General features: G+C 38.7%; 1 protein-coding gene and 1 long non-coding RNA gene across 2 annotated transcripts in view; one reads left to right on the top strand and one right to left on the bottom strand.

Annotated features, from left to right (window-relative positions):
• LOC122787525 (pinopsin-like) overlaps positions 1-16,315 on the top strand; it is a 150,353-nt gene that overhangs the window by 53,452 nt on the left and 80,586 nt on the right. Inside the window, exon 3 of the mRNA XM_044054284.1 lies at positions 2,158-2,303. Coding sequence (XP_043910219.1) covers positions 2,158-2,303 — 146 coding nt within the window. The remainder of the gene's footprint in view (positions 1-2,157; positions 2,304-16,315) is intronic.
• The window catches only part of LOC122787526, a 131,878-nt gene that overhangs the window by 74,557 nt on the left and 41,006 nt on the right, over positions 1-16,315 (bottom strand). The gene's annotated exons all lie outside the window — the stretch shown is intronic.

Below are 16,315 nucleotides of genomic sequence, written 5' to 3'. Positions count from 1 at the left end.
GAAAGACACTGATGCACTTCTTTAGAAACCACTGCAATCTTGGCATACAATTTCCTCTATTAGCATGGTGATCAAAACCATCTGATTTAACACTGTCTTCCTTCCTGCTGTCACACACTTATATTCCTCTACAGCAACAATGCGATCTGTCACTTGCGACCAAAAAACAGCAGCTGTCACCCTTCCATGTCTCTCAACAGCACATCAAGTTTTCCTTCCTTCTTTCCACAACATCCCAGCAAGAAAAAAGTGGTGGAATTTCATCAATATCCTGTCCAAATTTCCCCCAGTCAGTAAAAATCCCCCCTTGGGTCTCTCCTGAAAAGAGGACACTGGCCTACTGGGACTAACCTGTCAATGTTTGCCTTTTGGCTTTTCCTGGTTAGGGGTCACCACAGCGTAACTCCGGTCCGCTAATGATTGACAGTAGATTTTCACAAACGCCGAGGTGCCAGCTCAACGTTCAACCTTCAATGAAGGCACGTCCATTTATGCATGTCTTTCGAATGCCCACCCAACTGCAGGGAGGACATGCAGACTCCACACAAAAGGCACTCCCTGCACTCCAGCCGAGAATCGAACGGGAGAATCTCTTGCTGTGAGGCAACAACGCTACCGCTGCACCACCGCGGATGTTACTGGGACTAACCTGTCAATAATGAGTAAATACTCTTTTTACTCTGGGATCACATAGCCAAAGGATAAGTTAGCAAATTTCCAAGGCTGAATTCAATGGATGGAAAAAATTGATCAGTTAGGTTTTACACATTAATAAACTGCAGCATGATGCACACATCATTCTCCCCCTTCAATACTATGTACACACAACTCTACTTCACTGCAGTTCAGGAGTGTCATATGCCTTGTTGTATCTTAGGCTATGCATAGTTCACATGAGATTCATTGGCACTTAGTGTTTCTGAACTGCTGTGATGCACTAGTGCAATGTTGAACTGATTTGTCACACTTCAATGACTTGTCTTTCACACATCATATGTGCTGCATACAATCACAAGTAGCATTTTCACCCCATCAGCAAATGTTTTCCATCTACACTTTTAGAACTATCTCTCAAACGTTTTGTTTTCCCCATGCTGATGCCACTGAAAATTAAAATGATCTACAACTTCAATACAATTAACTCAAGGAATACATGAGATGGGCCTATAGATGTTAATAGAAGCATGCTGCACATGAACAGAAATACGTCCATTAAACTCCATGGATCCTACCTCACAGCATCAACAAGGGGAAACACTAAAAAATTTTCAAAGCATTTTGCTAAAAAAAGGCCCAGATAAATAAGAATAGACTAGGGCAAGGTGCATCGTGGCACTTAACTCACCCGATGCTGTGATTCACTATTAAAGTCTGACAAAACCTTTTTAGGCTTGGAGCAATGCCTGTAAATTTTAGTAGGTGCTGAAGCATATTTCCTACAGAACTTGTCAGTTACTGCTTGCTTTCAGTATTGCATTGACATATCTTACAAAAACTGTATAGGAATGGGGCATGGGTCTTTATAACACTTAAAGCAGCCTTTCCCTTTTAGTAGACAGTTCTTGTAATCCAGCCCTCTGGTGGTCATTTGTGTCTAAATTTTGAAGTGTAAATTAGTACTACCATTTTCAATGAGATCTTGCAAAGGTTTAACACTGGCATTAAGAATCAGGAATATAGATAACCACCATCCAATGCTCAGGATTTTAAGCATTTAGGGTCGAATTTAATATTTTTGTGAGAATGATTCACTCTTTAGATAAAATGTAGCATTAAGTGTACATCATCTACACATATCAATGTAGTTACGCCTACAGTTTTGTTTACAGTTGTCTATAATGGCATAGGGACATACAGCATTAATTAATAGTTAAATGTGTTTGGCATCTCATGCTATACAAAATAAGAGCAACATGATTTAACAATGCAAGGCAACACCTCACCATAGATCTATCTTGGAAATTAAGTTTCTTGTAATTCTCTTGATAGACAGTGGGGAAGTCAACAGACAGAAGCATCATACTGATACAGGGAGAGAGAGAGAGAAACTGAAAATGTGTGTATTGTAAAATGAATAGCTGAAGAATAAATAACACCACCCTTATGTGAGAAGTTAAAAGATACTAAAATGACTTTTAACTTTTTTTCTGTTTAAAGGTCTGAGAACATCCTGTGGTCCCAACTGGTACACCGGGGGTACCAACAATAACACATATATAATGGCACTCTTTGTTACCTGTTTCGTGATGCCACTCAGCATGATTCTCTTTTCCTATGCCAGTCTGTTAGTCACGCTTAGAGCTGTAAGTACTACCTAGTTTTTGTTATTAAAGATCAAGTTATTATAATAGAGCATTAAGTTCACAGCAGTGATGATGACTTTACTGTACTCTAGTATGCTATTTTTCTAATGTCCTGATACCAAATTGATAAATATGGTAAATTACTTAGATGCCAAATCTTTAAAAATCTGTTTGATTTTTAACTGGCCCAACGCCAAAGAGATCTGTGACATTGTTTTGTTTCACTAAGATAGACACCAAGGTCAGAAACCTGGGTGAGTCAGTAGGCAGGATATTTCTGTTTTGTAAGGGAAGCATCACACTACTATTCTTCAGAGAAGGTGGTGTGTGTGTGTGTGTGTGTGTGTGTGTGTGTGTGTGTGTGTGTGTGTGTGTGTGTGTGTGTGTGTGTGTGTGTGCGTGCGCATGGATGCTCACGTGTGTATGATGGTGCATGTATGTGTGAGTGTGCATGTTTGTATGTGTGTGTGTTTCTCCACGCGCACGTGTGTGTGTGTGTGTGTGTGTGTGTGTGTGTGTGTGTGTGTGTGTGTGTGTGCGTGCGCACCCACTCATGCATATGTGCATGGATGCTCACGTGTGTATGATGGTGCATGTATGTGTGAGTGTGCATGTTTGTATGTGTGTGTGTTTGTCCGCGCGCACGCGCGTGTGTGTGTGTGTGTGTGTGTGTGTGTGTGTGTGTGTGTGTGTGTGTGTGTGTGTGTGCATGTGCGTGTGTGTGTGTGTGTGTGTGTGTGTGTGTGTGTGTGTGTGTGTGTGTGTGTGTGTGTGTGCGCACCCACTCATGCATATGTGCATGGATGCTCACGTGTATATGATGGTGCATGTATGTGTGAGTGTGCATGTTTATATGTGTGTGTTTGTCCGTGCGTGCGTGTATGTGTGTGTGTGTGTGTGTGTGTGTGTGTGTGTGTGTGTGTGTGTGTGTGTGTGTGTATACACATGAGATAGTCACCATATAACACTTTATAGCCATGTGCATATTCCACTGTGATTCAATATTTAATGACAGCAGAAAAAAAGAAAATTTCCACAGGCAGCTTCACAACCAGATGGCATAATATCATATTTTTCTGCCCAAGGAAAAAACTCTGTTGAAGTTGAAGATATAGTGGCAAACAAAATGGATAGGATTCAACTACTGACAGTAGTAGATGATAAAATAAGTCTTTGACTCCTGTGCTGACTACACAACTGCTTTTTATGGATCACACCCATGTCATCTAAAACCAAAGGGCCCAATTCCAAAAGACTTACTCTTAGTACAAGTCACCACTTACAGTGAGAGCAGGTTGAGAACAGGTCTTTTGGAATCCGGCTCTGCGTGTAAGCCTGTTTATAGATAGGACTTACACTAAATTAGAGAATGGGCAAACTGTACATCAGCTCCCTGATTGGAGAATGAAAGTTCTCCAGCAGGGTATTAATGTACAAGTAATGCCCACTGAAAAATGACTCTGCCACTTCACAGCAGCATATCAAGCTGTCATGGAGGTCAGACTGAAAAAAACCTAATGGCCGCCATTATTTTAGACTCATTAAGCAGCTCTTCTGCTGTTTAGCAAGTGTAAAATATATAAAAAAACTGAAAAACAAAACTATGTTTGTTTATGTCTGTGTGTGACTGTATGCGTGTATGTGAGTGAAACCAAAATCGATCGAGCAGTTATTTTACACTTGTTAAGTAACACTTTTGCTGTTTATATATAACAGAAAAAAATTGTGTGGGTGTATGTTTATGTTTCTGTGTGTGTATGTTTCTGTTTGTGTCTTTCTGTCTGTGTGTGTGAATGCATGTTTTCATGCATGAAATTGAGATGTGTATGTGTGAGAGAGAGAAAGGGAAGAGTGGAAGAGATTGAGTAACAGCAGCACTGAGGAGGTTTACATACATCTCACCTCTTAGATCAAGTTAACTGGATAAAACCTAAAATTAGGGGGAACAAAGGCTGAAAACAAGAACATATTCCTCTTAAAAAGGTTCCTTTAATAATAGCATGCATCTTTCTGAAGTGCAAATGTGTGAGTGAGTGTGTGTGTGTGTGTGTGTGTGTGTGTGTGTGTGTGTGTGTGTGTGTGTGTGTGTGTGTGTGTGTGTGTGTGTGACAGAGGGAGGGAGAGACAGTGAGATGATGGACCACTGGCAGCAGCAGATAAGAAGTTTGCCTATATCTTGATCTTTTAGCTCAAGAAATCTGAATGATGGCCTGAAATAAAGGGGGGGAAAAGGCTCAAAACTTGGAATAGATTTTAAATGTTGTACTTGTAAAAATTACAAAGTAAGCTAAGTAGTAGGATTTGTATTAACATGAATTTTCTGAAGGAAATAAAGTCTGAAAGTCACATGAATATCATTATTTAGTGACTTCAATCCCAATAACTGGCAAGAAACCACACATTTTAGTAGTAAGAGACCAAAAAATATAGTAAATATCTAGATATTTTTTAAAAATGATATATTTTGGATATAAAATACTTCCTGTAACACCATCGACATATACTACAGCAACTTTGAAACATTAGGAGGAGGAACTATTTTACATCAAAAATATATAAAAGATAATATTATAATGAAAAATTGATGCCTATCAGATTACCGAAGTTTCAAAACCTCGAAAGTCATATTCTCAGGACCATATGATTGATGTTTTGAAACTTCAGATGTTTTGAATAGAAATCATAGTACAGCATGGAATGGGAAATTTACCCTTTTCCGCAATGTAGTGCAATCTTGGAGTTGGTATATTTAATTAGCAGGGGAGGAGAGCAACCACCCAGGTGAGGAGTGCAGGGGTTTTGCCCACTTGCAAAACCGTTAAAAATAGAATTTTTTTGTTTTTTATTTTTTTTTAAATGTTCAAAGTTCTGAAACTTCGATCATATGGTCTCGGCCATATGAATTTCAAAGTTTCAGAACTTCGATAATCTAACATAGATCCTTAAAATATATAAATAAGTAAGTAAAACACAACAATTTTACAGACAGCCCATTCTCTAAGCTCAATAATGCCCTCCAGGGTGTGTGTTAATGTGTAATTAACACCTTTCCAGGGGTTCAGAGGCCCTCCGACAAGCTGGCATTAATTACACATTAACACACACCCTGTCAGGCATTATTACTTGCATAACTCACAACACTGACAGCAAGTCTTTCATAATCAAGGCAGACACACTGAGAGCAACTCTTTTGGAATCTGGCCTATACATACTGTAGAGTTAATACAGGAAACTGCAAATGTCCTTCATAACAACTTCACCTGTGCTTACTTTAATCTCACCAAGAAAAACCTCAGAAGTGAAAAAAGTATATTCAGTAAAGTATAACATAACGTATATATGCAAGGTGTGTTGCTGTTAATGGACTGTGGAACAAAATGTATTTCAGATGTACAGGTAACAGAACATTTTTTGGTAAAACAAACAATGTATTCAAAACAAAGCACAAGAGAAATTTTTCATAAGTTTATGAAGGAATTCTTGCTTATACTTGCTATTCTGTGGGCCCAGAAATCTACAGTGTTCTATATAAACAATACAACACACAGCATTTTAACTTAACCACATTAAAATAGTTTTATTTTTGCCTGTTATCATTCCACTCTTATTTTAGCATAAAGTAAAATGCACATTCTGCTGCTTACTAGTAGGCTAGCTTCTTCAGTTCTGTAAGATTTCCACAGATGCCCTAAGAGTTCAGTGGCCTGATGTGGATTCAGATACCTGACAACCAGCTAGTGTGGCAAAATTATTGAGAAGCCTATTGCCAATGTTCCTTCAATGAGTAGAGAACCACTGTGCTTGCCACGATCTGATTTCACTCATGTAGTCATGGAAGGGAGATACCAAAGTGCATTTGAAAACAGGACTAGACAGTGTGCAGTAATTTTTTTGGTATTTCAGATAGGCCTTTTAATTTATCTCTCCAGCCACTAGTAAAGTAGCATGCTGACATTATTTGTTGCATCCTCTTCATCAGTGTACACTCAGCATTTCACTCCAGTACCCTCTTACAGCGATTTCTTCCAGATATGCAGTGGTAGAGCTCCACATCGCCATTGCTGATGACATAGCTAGATAAAGGCCTCACTACAACTCAGGCAATGAGCTCACCTCACAGCTCAAGGGACTGATGATGTTGCTAGAAAGGATAGGGCAGAAGCATCCTGGTGGAGAAAGGTACAGGCTCAGCCACACACACTGTCACTCTCCCTCACAGGAGGGACAGCAATGCAGAAGGGTAACCTGGGAATGGGCATTAGTTTTACCAAGCCACCAATGGGTGGCAGCCTTCATAGCAAGTGTACAGGAAAGTACAGATTCACAAAGGGGGGCATTATAGGCCACAGTGGCAAAGCCGTTTATATGACCCCTTCTGCAGAGAGGTCAGTTAGACTACCCAAAATGCTGCCATTGCTAGAATGCCTGTAAGAGCACAAATCACCCTCGTGGCTGCCTCAAAGATGGCCCCTCTCTGACAGCTCTCAGCACTGGGTGGAATCCCCAGAGTGGAGGAACAAATGGGCACTCTCTAATTAAGAGGAGGTTTGATGATCAACAGGTATGCGGGCAAACAAATTAACACATGGGCAAATGCTGATGGCATCTGTGTTAAATAATTTGGAATCTTTTATACTACAAAGTGTTTGCTTGTTGGTATCGAAGAATAAAATCACCTAGAAACAAATGATACATCTCCACACTGCTCACTTCTAGTAACAGTGTTCTTTTATCCAACATAGTACCAAATAATCAAAACTCTATCCACTCAGAAAAGCAGGAAACTTTCCATGTCGGCCTGGTCCAGTTTACCCAGTCAGCAAAAATACTATCTTAGATCTCAATGGAAAACAGGCTGTGGTATAAAGGGACCGGTCTAGCCAACAAAATGCATTTAACTATAAATAGCTGCCTCGTGATCTTCTGGGAAACCAATCAGTATTTGGGTCAAAGTTTTTTGTAAGGTCAAACTACATATTTGTCATCTCAGCAGTAACCCCTGAGTCAAAACCATTCAATTAAGACTGACCGAGCAAATAGTGCTTCAACAAAATTCTTCACCGGCACCTCTTATTTATTATATATAATCCAAAAGCTGTAGCACTTTATCAAAACTATAATAAGTTATAAGTTGGAAAGTTACAAGTTTTAGTGACACATCATTCACTGAGATGGTTCTGACCAAATTCGCAGTGGTCCTCAGTAAAACCATTTATTCCTGGTGAGACAAGATATCAAGATATTTAAAGTCACATGTTGCCAACGGGCATGAGAAACCAGCAGTGCCAGTAAGTTTTTGTGGTAAGCAGAATAGCATCAGGTTTGTTTTGTTAGTATTTATAATAATCTTCCTTGCAGAAAACCAGTCCCACATATTCCTCATGTCTTGTCCTTGGGAAGTTTGTATGTTTGTTGGTGGTACAGCAGAAAGGATCTAAGAAACAGATCATATGTATGCAAGGGGACCAAATGTTAAACAAAAGCACTTGTGAGGGTATTGACAGAGAAGAAAAATAAAATGGCCTGAGTACCAAGTCACCGGTGCCCTCATGAGATATTTTGGCAGATGACTGGAAGTGTACTACTTTTACCTTACACTGCTGGACAGACGGCTTCTGAGCCATCCAAGGAGATGCTCACCAAAACTCTGTTCTTTTAGTTTGACATACCAGCAAGTGATCAGGCAAGATGAAACCTTTCCTCAGGTCTGCAAAAGGCACCATTTGAGCTCACATTCATCAAAATTAATGAATACCCTATCTGACAAAGTAAGGAGGGCAATAACAGTCTTTTACATGCCCTAAATCTGTTCTGTTCAGAGACATGTATATTATAGCTATCAAAGTATTCTAGCACCTGCTTGTAGGCAATCATTTTAAAAAGCTTTGCCGACATTAAGCAAACTAAAAATGGCCATTCAGAGAATGCCAGTCAAAACAGAACTTCAGGAAAAAAAACAGAACTAATAGGGGAAATATGCACCCCAAGAAACAAAAGAAATTGTTTGAAAATTGACAGAAAATAATGGTTTCTGTAGTATTGTGTATATTCTGCACTGTGATTTGAACACTCTTAAAGCATTTGTATACTCATAACATAAGAAAAACTATTGCTTTAAATACCACCATTTCTAGTTTTTATTACAGTTTCTTACATTGTCAGGTCACATTTAGGCTACTTGTCACAATCAATCCAAATCATGTAAATACATGAAACATCAGCCTTGTTCACCCCCTAAATACTCAAGGTGTTTTCATGTATGTAAAAATTATAACTTTACATTAAAAGTTAGCTGTCACACAGCCATTCTTCCCATCTGTAGAACTACTTTCTAACTCTATTCTCCCCTCATTCATACCATTTACAGAGTTCCTCTGCTACCTGCAGTCCTACCCTCCTACTATACCCACCACAATTTTGTGAGAGACTTCTTTAAATAGGACTGTCCCATCAACTAGCCTGCAATATATTGTTTATCACACTTTTTAGCTCAGACATCAGTCTCTAAACTGGCATCTTCAATGCCTTTCCACTTTACTAGTTAGTAACTTAATTCAGCATTCTGTCACCCATTCAGTCATCTAAATATGCTGGAAATGTTCTGTTTGGAAATAAGCTGAAGACATTGCTAAAGACTAGATATGACATATTATGTTTACTACTCACAATCCAACATTTCAGTCACCTGCGAAATAGCTTAATCAGATTTTGCTGACAAGGCTTGCTGGTGTGAAACCATATATTCTGGGGCTGTACTATCGACAATCCATTTTTTTGATAATTCCTGTTCTTGTTATGTACATTCTCCTCATTACTGATGGTGTCATGAGCCCTTAAGTTCCAACCTTCTTCCCAAACCCCACACAGTGGCTGTTTTCTTTCTTTTATTCTGTCTTTCTTTTTTTTAATTCTGAAGAAACTTCCTCTGTTTGAAGTGATCCACTAAGCAAATCAATTTAAGGGCAGTTCCGACAACATTCTAACCTTCTTCTCCCACATTACTTCTATAATTCAGATGCCCCTATTTAGGAAATGTGTCATTCTACCCTTTGCCTAACTGGCTAAGGAAAATTATTGAGCACATTATAATTTGCTTTACTCTTGCTGGTTTCTGTGTCCTCCCCCAGGGTATGTATGAATAATATTTTTTTCTGATCATATAACCACAAAATGGAGCAATGGATACACTGAAAAATCTTACGCCACTTGCTGTATTAAAACACAACTTTTATTACATAAAGTAAAAAAGTATACGTATCTGGTGCCTCTCAGCCTGGGGATGATGACAAAAGATTTTAAAATGTAATGGGGTGCTTATATAGTGAAATGAAGTAAAATGATCACTACACATTATTTCTGAAGTTACACGATCACTACATATAATTACTCAACCTGATTTTATAGATCTTACTTATCAAATTATTATACATTTCAATTTATTTCACGGTTTAACTCATGAGGCTGATATGTTTTATATTTCAAAAAATAATTAGATTCTTTATATATCATTTTTATTTGTTCCATGATGTTCTCTATTAATAAGCTGCACCATGACCAGAAATTTGAAATTCATTTTACTATATGGATAGTCTAACACGTCTTGCTAAATGACTTGTCCAAAACCAGTAAACACCATAGAATACACTGAGCTATTTACAAAATCTCTGTACAGCTATAATGGTAGCTGTATAAAGCGAGCTATGCCCACTCATATTAAGAATAAGACAAACTCAAAAGACAAGCCACCCTGGTGGAATCACAATATCAATCAGTTATTCAACAAAAAAAAATCTTGACCAAGTATAGGAACAACAAAGCTATACACACTAAAAGACCCCTGAGCAATTGAAACAGGAAGCAGCTAAGAGGGTTAATTAATACTTCAAAGGCTAAAGTTGAAGAAAAAAATAGCTTCTCAGGCAAAGGACAACCACAAACATTTCCACATTTATGTCTGTAACCTCAGAGGAAACATACAATGCACAGAACATATTCGAAATGGCATCATCCACACTGAACCAGAGGCCATTGCTAACCTTTTGGTTGACAGGTTCAGCTCAAATTTCTCCCCTCACTCCCCCAGTAGTCCAAAGGAAATATCACCTAACAGAATCCCCCCAACCATTACTACAGAACAGGTCATTAATGCATTTTCCAAAGCCAAAAACACTGCATTGATGGGTCCCAATAACATCCCAGGATGTTTAATAAATATCATGAAACATGACCTTTCTGGTCCATTTGATTCACTTTTCAGCTGGAGCCTTCAGTCAGGTTTTGTGTCCAAGGAATGGAAGATGGCTACAGTAATTCCCCTACACAAAGGAGGTCCAACCACTAATCTGGGTAACTACAGGCCTATATGTCTTACCTGCCTCCTATGTAAGACCATGGAAAGAATCATCATGGGCATGATTACTGAGGATACAAGTAACCTGCAAACACTGGACCCATCACAGCTCATTTTTGTTAAAGGAAGATCATGCCTATTAGATCTGCTGCACGTTTTTGAGAGGGTCACCAAAGCACTGGAGGAAGGTAAGATTGTGCACACAGCTTATCTCGACCTGGCCAAGGCTTTTGATACAACACCCCACTCAGGCATTATTGACAAGCTCACTAATTTAAGTATAAACCATTTTATCATCCACTGGATAGCCAACTGGCTCACTGATAGGACCCAGGAGGTCAAAATAGGTGAGGCCACCTCCACCAAGAGGCCAGTCACTACCGGAGTTCCCCAGGGCTCGGTACTGGGCTCACTCCTTTTTGGCATCTATTTCTCTGAAATGGAAGCAAATTCTGAATGTTTATGGCTGACCAAGTTTGCATGCTGGGGGTTGTTATCAACTCCATTGCCGACACTAGCATTCTTCAAGAAGTTCTATCTCTGACTAACAAACGGTGCCAAAGCCATGGTCTTAAACTCAATGCTAAGAAATTCATAATTGTACCCATTTTGGAAATTAACCATCCCAGCTAATTACCATGTTGGTAATATGCCCCTAAGAGTCAACCCAGTGGTCAGGGATCTGGGTACGCACATAGACAGTAGACTTACCTTTGACCACCATGTGGCCACAGTGGTGAAGAAGTCCTTTTTGTATTGGGCAACTTATACATAAGGGCATGGCATTTAGGTCCAAAGAGGTCATTATCCCTTTGGTATGTACCTGACCAGGCATATGCAGCAACTAGAGCGACCTCAAAGTTTCCTTACAAAAAGAATACAAGGCGTAACCAACCTGCCTTATGAAGAGAGTCTTAAAACCCTTCCCCTCTACTCAGTCTCTATAGATTGATGAGGGGTGATCTATGCCTGGCTTAAAAGGCATCCCCAAACCCCACACTTATGAATCTCCCACATATTTGTAAGTCAAAGAGTACCAGAAATACAAGGTCTAAGGACCTGAATTTTGTTTGTGACTTAAACAGAACATGCTGGAAAGACAGATATGCATCCCTGAGACTGCCCCGCCTATGGAACAGGTTTCCCATCCATGTGAATCTGAGTTTGTCTATTACCCAGTTTAAGCACAACCTAGACAAGTGGATGGGGAATATGAAATTTACACCAGGCCTGGCACCCTTGTCCTTTATGGACAGAGGTAGCTTATAAATGCTATCAATGTCCTATTTAGACGCAGAGCATCATTATTCTTTCAGAAAAACTTAGCTAGGCTTAGAAAGGCCCCACGAGACAATGGCCTAGTAAAAGTCTATGAATCTATAAATTTCTATTTCTGATATCTCTAATGTTCTATCCTTAACCTATCTTTTTGTCTCATCTATACACATCAGGAGATATGTACACTAAATAAAACACATAACCATCCTGACAAATATAATTGATATAATTTTCTGTCCCAGATTAAATTTCTGTTCCCCAGCATAATATTCACTACACTTTGCCATATACTTACATGTTGCACATTAGAATACAGGACATTTACACCACTCTATCTTTTAAAGATGGGGACTTGCCCTAATAACTGTGACTTAATGTGTCGTGAATAATTGACCTCCTTTTATAAGCCTTTCTTAATTAGTTGGAAATAAAGCATGTTAATCCATTCCAAAGACATGCATCTGGAGCATTTCTCCCTGTCCTCCACTGAAAAGGGGATCTGTCCCAGTCAGACTTTCCTGGTAAATAAATGTTAAATAAATAAAATAAATAGAGCATAAATTTGTCAGTAAAAATTATGTACTAGTATTTATGTAGTACAGAACTCATTTGGGGGGATACATAGCTGCATATAAATACACAAGTAGATATTTCTGAATGCTCTGCATCTTAATTTCTGCTCTTCTCACCTGCCTGCAACTCTTTTTTTTTACTGTGGTTCTGACTAATGAATTTATCAAATAACAAATAAATAAATAAAAATAAATAATAAAAATAAATAAATAAAACAAAAGTTGCTCTTTGGCTGTCAAAAGAAACCAGACATAAAATGCTACTTAGAAATAGGGCTTGGGCCACTTTGAGGATCACAAAAAAAACCCATAGATCAACTTAGATACAGACAGCTAAGAAATGAAACAAAAAAATCCACCACATTAGACAAGAAAAACTATTACTGTCATCTACAAGAAAAACACCAAAACAAGCCACAAACGTTTTGGGTAGGTATAAACAAGATCCTTAGTCCAGGACAGTCCTCCACTCCTACCCCCTTGGATTCTAACCAAAACCCCCTAGCAGAAATTGCCAATACCCTTAACAGCTTCTTTACAACAACCATCCAGAACCTAGCCAACCAATTATCCCCTGGATGCCCATATTCTCCGGCCACTACACCCTGCTCCCAACTCTCCTTTAACTTCAAGCCAGTTTGCACATCTTTGGTCCAAAAATTACTTAAAAAACTAAAGCCTACCATCCTATCGGCTGATCTCCTCCCTGCAAAATATCTACAAAAAGCTGCAGATAGCATTCCCTATTACTATCCTGATCAATAGAACTATAACTGAAGCATCCATTCCCTCCATCTGGAAGATATCCCATGTCATCCCACTCCATAAAGGGGGCAGCTCTACTGAACTTTCAAACTATAGACCCATAGCTATTCTGTCACCCTTGACTAAAATTATGGAAATATTCATCCACAATCAACTCCTGAACAATCTTATCCATAATAATCTTCTAGCCAACACCCAACATGGCTTTAGAACATTCCATAGTACATCCTCAGCCCTCCTCTCCTTCTCTAGCGTCATTAACCAACACCGAAACAATAATAAACATTCCTCTGCTATCTTTCTCAATCTTTCAAAAGCCTTTGATATGGTAAACCACCAAATACTCATAAACAATTTGAAATCCATCTCCCTAGAGGACCAGGCCATCTAATGGTTTCAATCATATCTCAGTGGTAGACAACAGGCTGTCTTATGGCAGAGCAAACTATCCACCCTTTTACCCATCACCCTCGGAGTACCCCAAGGCTCCATACTAGGTCCACTGTTATTTTCCATTTTCATCAGTGATTTGTATAAGGTCATCCCAAATGCAACATGCATTCAATATGCGGAGATCTCCACTTTAGTATGCTCTGACACTTCACCTACAGAGTTGTAGATTCTATCCCAAAATACTTTTAACACAGTTGAAAATTGTCTCCTTAACCATTGTCTCATGTTAAATCCTAATAAAACCACACTGCTGATTTTCTCCCCCACTCACAGGTCTGCCCCTATAACCTTTACATTAAAATCCAACAATGGCACCATTATTTCCCCAGATTCCTCAACCAAACTGTTAGGAGTTATAATAGATAATAACCTTAAGTTTGAGCTGCATATCAATAAAACTATTAAAACAGTTAATAAAAAACTTGGCTCACTATATAGGATCAAGCCCTTCCTAATGCCATTAGCCAGAACTGTAATTGCTCGTACACATCTACTCTCCACCCTCCTCTATGCTTCCCCTCTATTTACAAACCTCAGCAAAACTGACCTTAATAAACTTTCTACCAGCTACAATCACATTGCTAGATTTGCTACCAATGCAGCCTACAGAACTCATCACTATCATAACCTAAATCTACTAGGATGGCTTGAACTGCCCAACCTACTTCAGGTTAACCATCTAATAGTTGCACACAAGATCCTGTACCAACCAGATAATACCCTGTACTTAAAAACCTCATCACCCCCTACAGTAACCTTAGCGCACTTCGTTCATCTGAAGGACTACTACTTCAAACTCTCAAATCCAACAACACAGCCGGTAAATCTCTATTTGCTAACTCTGTTGGCAAAACTTGGAATTCTCTTCCTGCTAATCTCACATCTGAACTCTCTCTACCTCAGTTTAAGAAAAGTCTAATTCAGTACTTTAAAAAACGATGGTTATGTCCTTGTCCTAATCCAGTCTAACTCTAACCATCACTCGTGTGCACATGGAGGACTGCTGCCTACACTTTATTGTTTCTTAACTTATAAATCCTTGGATCTACTACCAGGTTAGCCTACTAGGCATTCAATACCCTATCATTCTTAAAAACACTGTCCAGAATTTTACATCTGAGTAAAAATATAATAATTTGTTTGTGTATCTGTTTTTGGGTTTGTTTACATCTGTGTAAAAATCCTTTTATTTGTGTTTTATTTTGTGTTTTAAACTGTAAAAATGTAACAGTTTGTTGAATGTCTTTTTGGAGCTTTTCTCCCCGGGCCTCCGCTGAAAATGGACATGTATCCAGTCAGACTATCTCGGTAAACAAATATAAAATAAATAATAGATAAATAAATAACAATTTACATTTTTAACTATCTGATATTCAGTCTCTCTGCAGCAACTTTTTGCTTAAGACTTTGAACTTGTATTCAAAATCAGCATCCTTGGATTATACTCTATTCAGCCTCACAAACTGGCTGTAAGATTAGGCACCTCAATGCCCAGATTTTACTAATTAATCTCAGTCACCCCCTTTCATGCCTCATTAATATATCTTAAAACAGTACAAAAATGTTAAAAATGTATTACATCTAAAACATCCTCCTACATATATCTCACTCCACCTTTCTCAGGGTTGGAAATCATGTAAAAGCAAAGCTGTTCATATGTACTTTTAAGCCAACTCTCCCTACTGGTAGACTACCTCACACTTTTAACCATGTCATCACTGTCCCTCTTCCAAAAACAGCTAATCCATCTTCTCCATCAGATTTAAAGTATCCCGGCAACATTTGCATTTTAGTTGAAGTACAAGAAAAGTTAATTTGCTTACACATCTTAGATAATGCTACTACCAGCACTATGCTATTCCCTTACCAGCCAGGGTTCAGGCAAGGGTTTATCACCTCAGCAGCTCTCTACAAATTTATATTTGCCAATATAGAGAAGGGATTCATTACAGGGGCATTATTTATTGACCTAAACAGAACTGTTTCAGACCATGGCGTATACAGGCCATGAAGTGTTAATGAGCTGCTTCCTGTAACCTAGTGCTTGAGTCCATCAGCCTAAGGTTCCCTTAGTGCTTGAGTCCATCAGCCTAAGGTTCCCTTAGTGCTTGAGTCCATCAGCCTAAGGTTCCCTCAGCCTTCACTTGCCTGTTGTATGACTCTGAACAAGTCACTTAACTAGATAGTGCTCGGGAACAATTAGGAAATTGGGCTAAGCGCTTCAATAGTCTCCTGGACCACAAGTCTAGTAACTAAACATGAACCTATAGCCTCCTTCTGCCAGTAGTTCTTAAAACTGGCTTTGTAGAACATGTTTTAAGATGGTTCTCAAACCACCTTATAAACAGAATTTTTTTTAAAATACATTCAGACAGTAATTATAGCTGCATTTTATTTATGGTAGGCATCCCACAAGATTCATTATTAGGTCCCCTTCACTTTTCTCTTTTTATTAATAACACTGCCTTCTCCCTACCAGCCTCAAACTGCACATTATATACAACAAATATATGAATATTAGACTATGGTATGTTCATCTGAATTTTACAGGACAGACACAAGGATAATCTAAGTATATTGTGGAAATTGCTGAT

The sequence above is a fragment of the Protopterus annectens genome, chromosome 13.part0 (assembly GCF_019279795.1).
Source record: "Protopterus annectens isolate FY-2018-M chromosome 13.part0, PAN1.0, whole genome shotgun sequence".
Classification (NCBI taxonomy): Eukaryota; Metazoa; Chordata; order Ceratodontiformes; family Protopteridae; genus Protopterus; species Protopterus annectens.
This window is presented reverse-complemented; position numbering and strand designations above follow the sequence as displayed.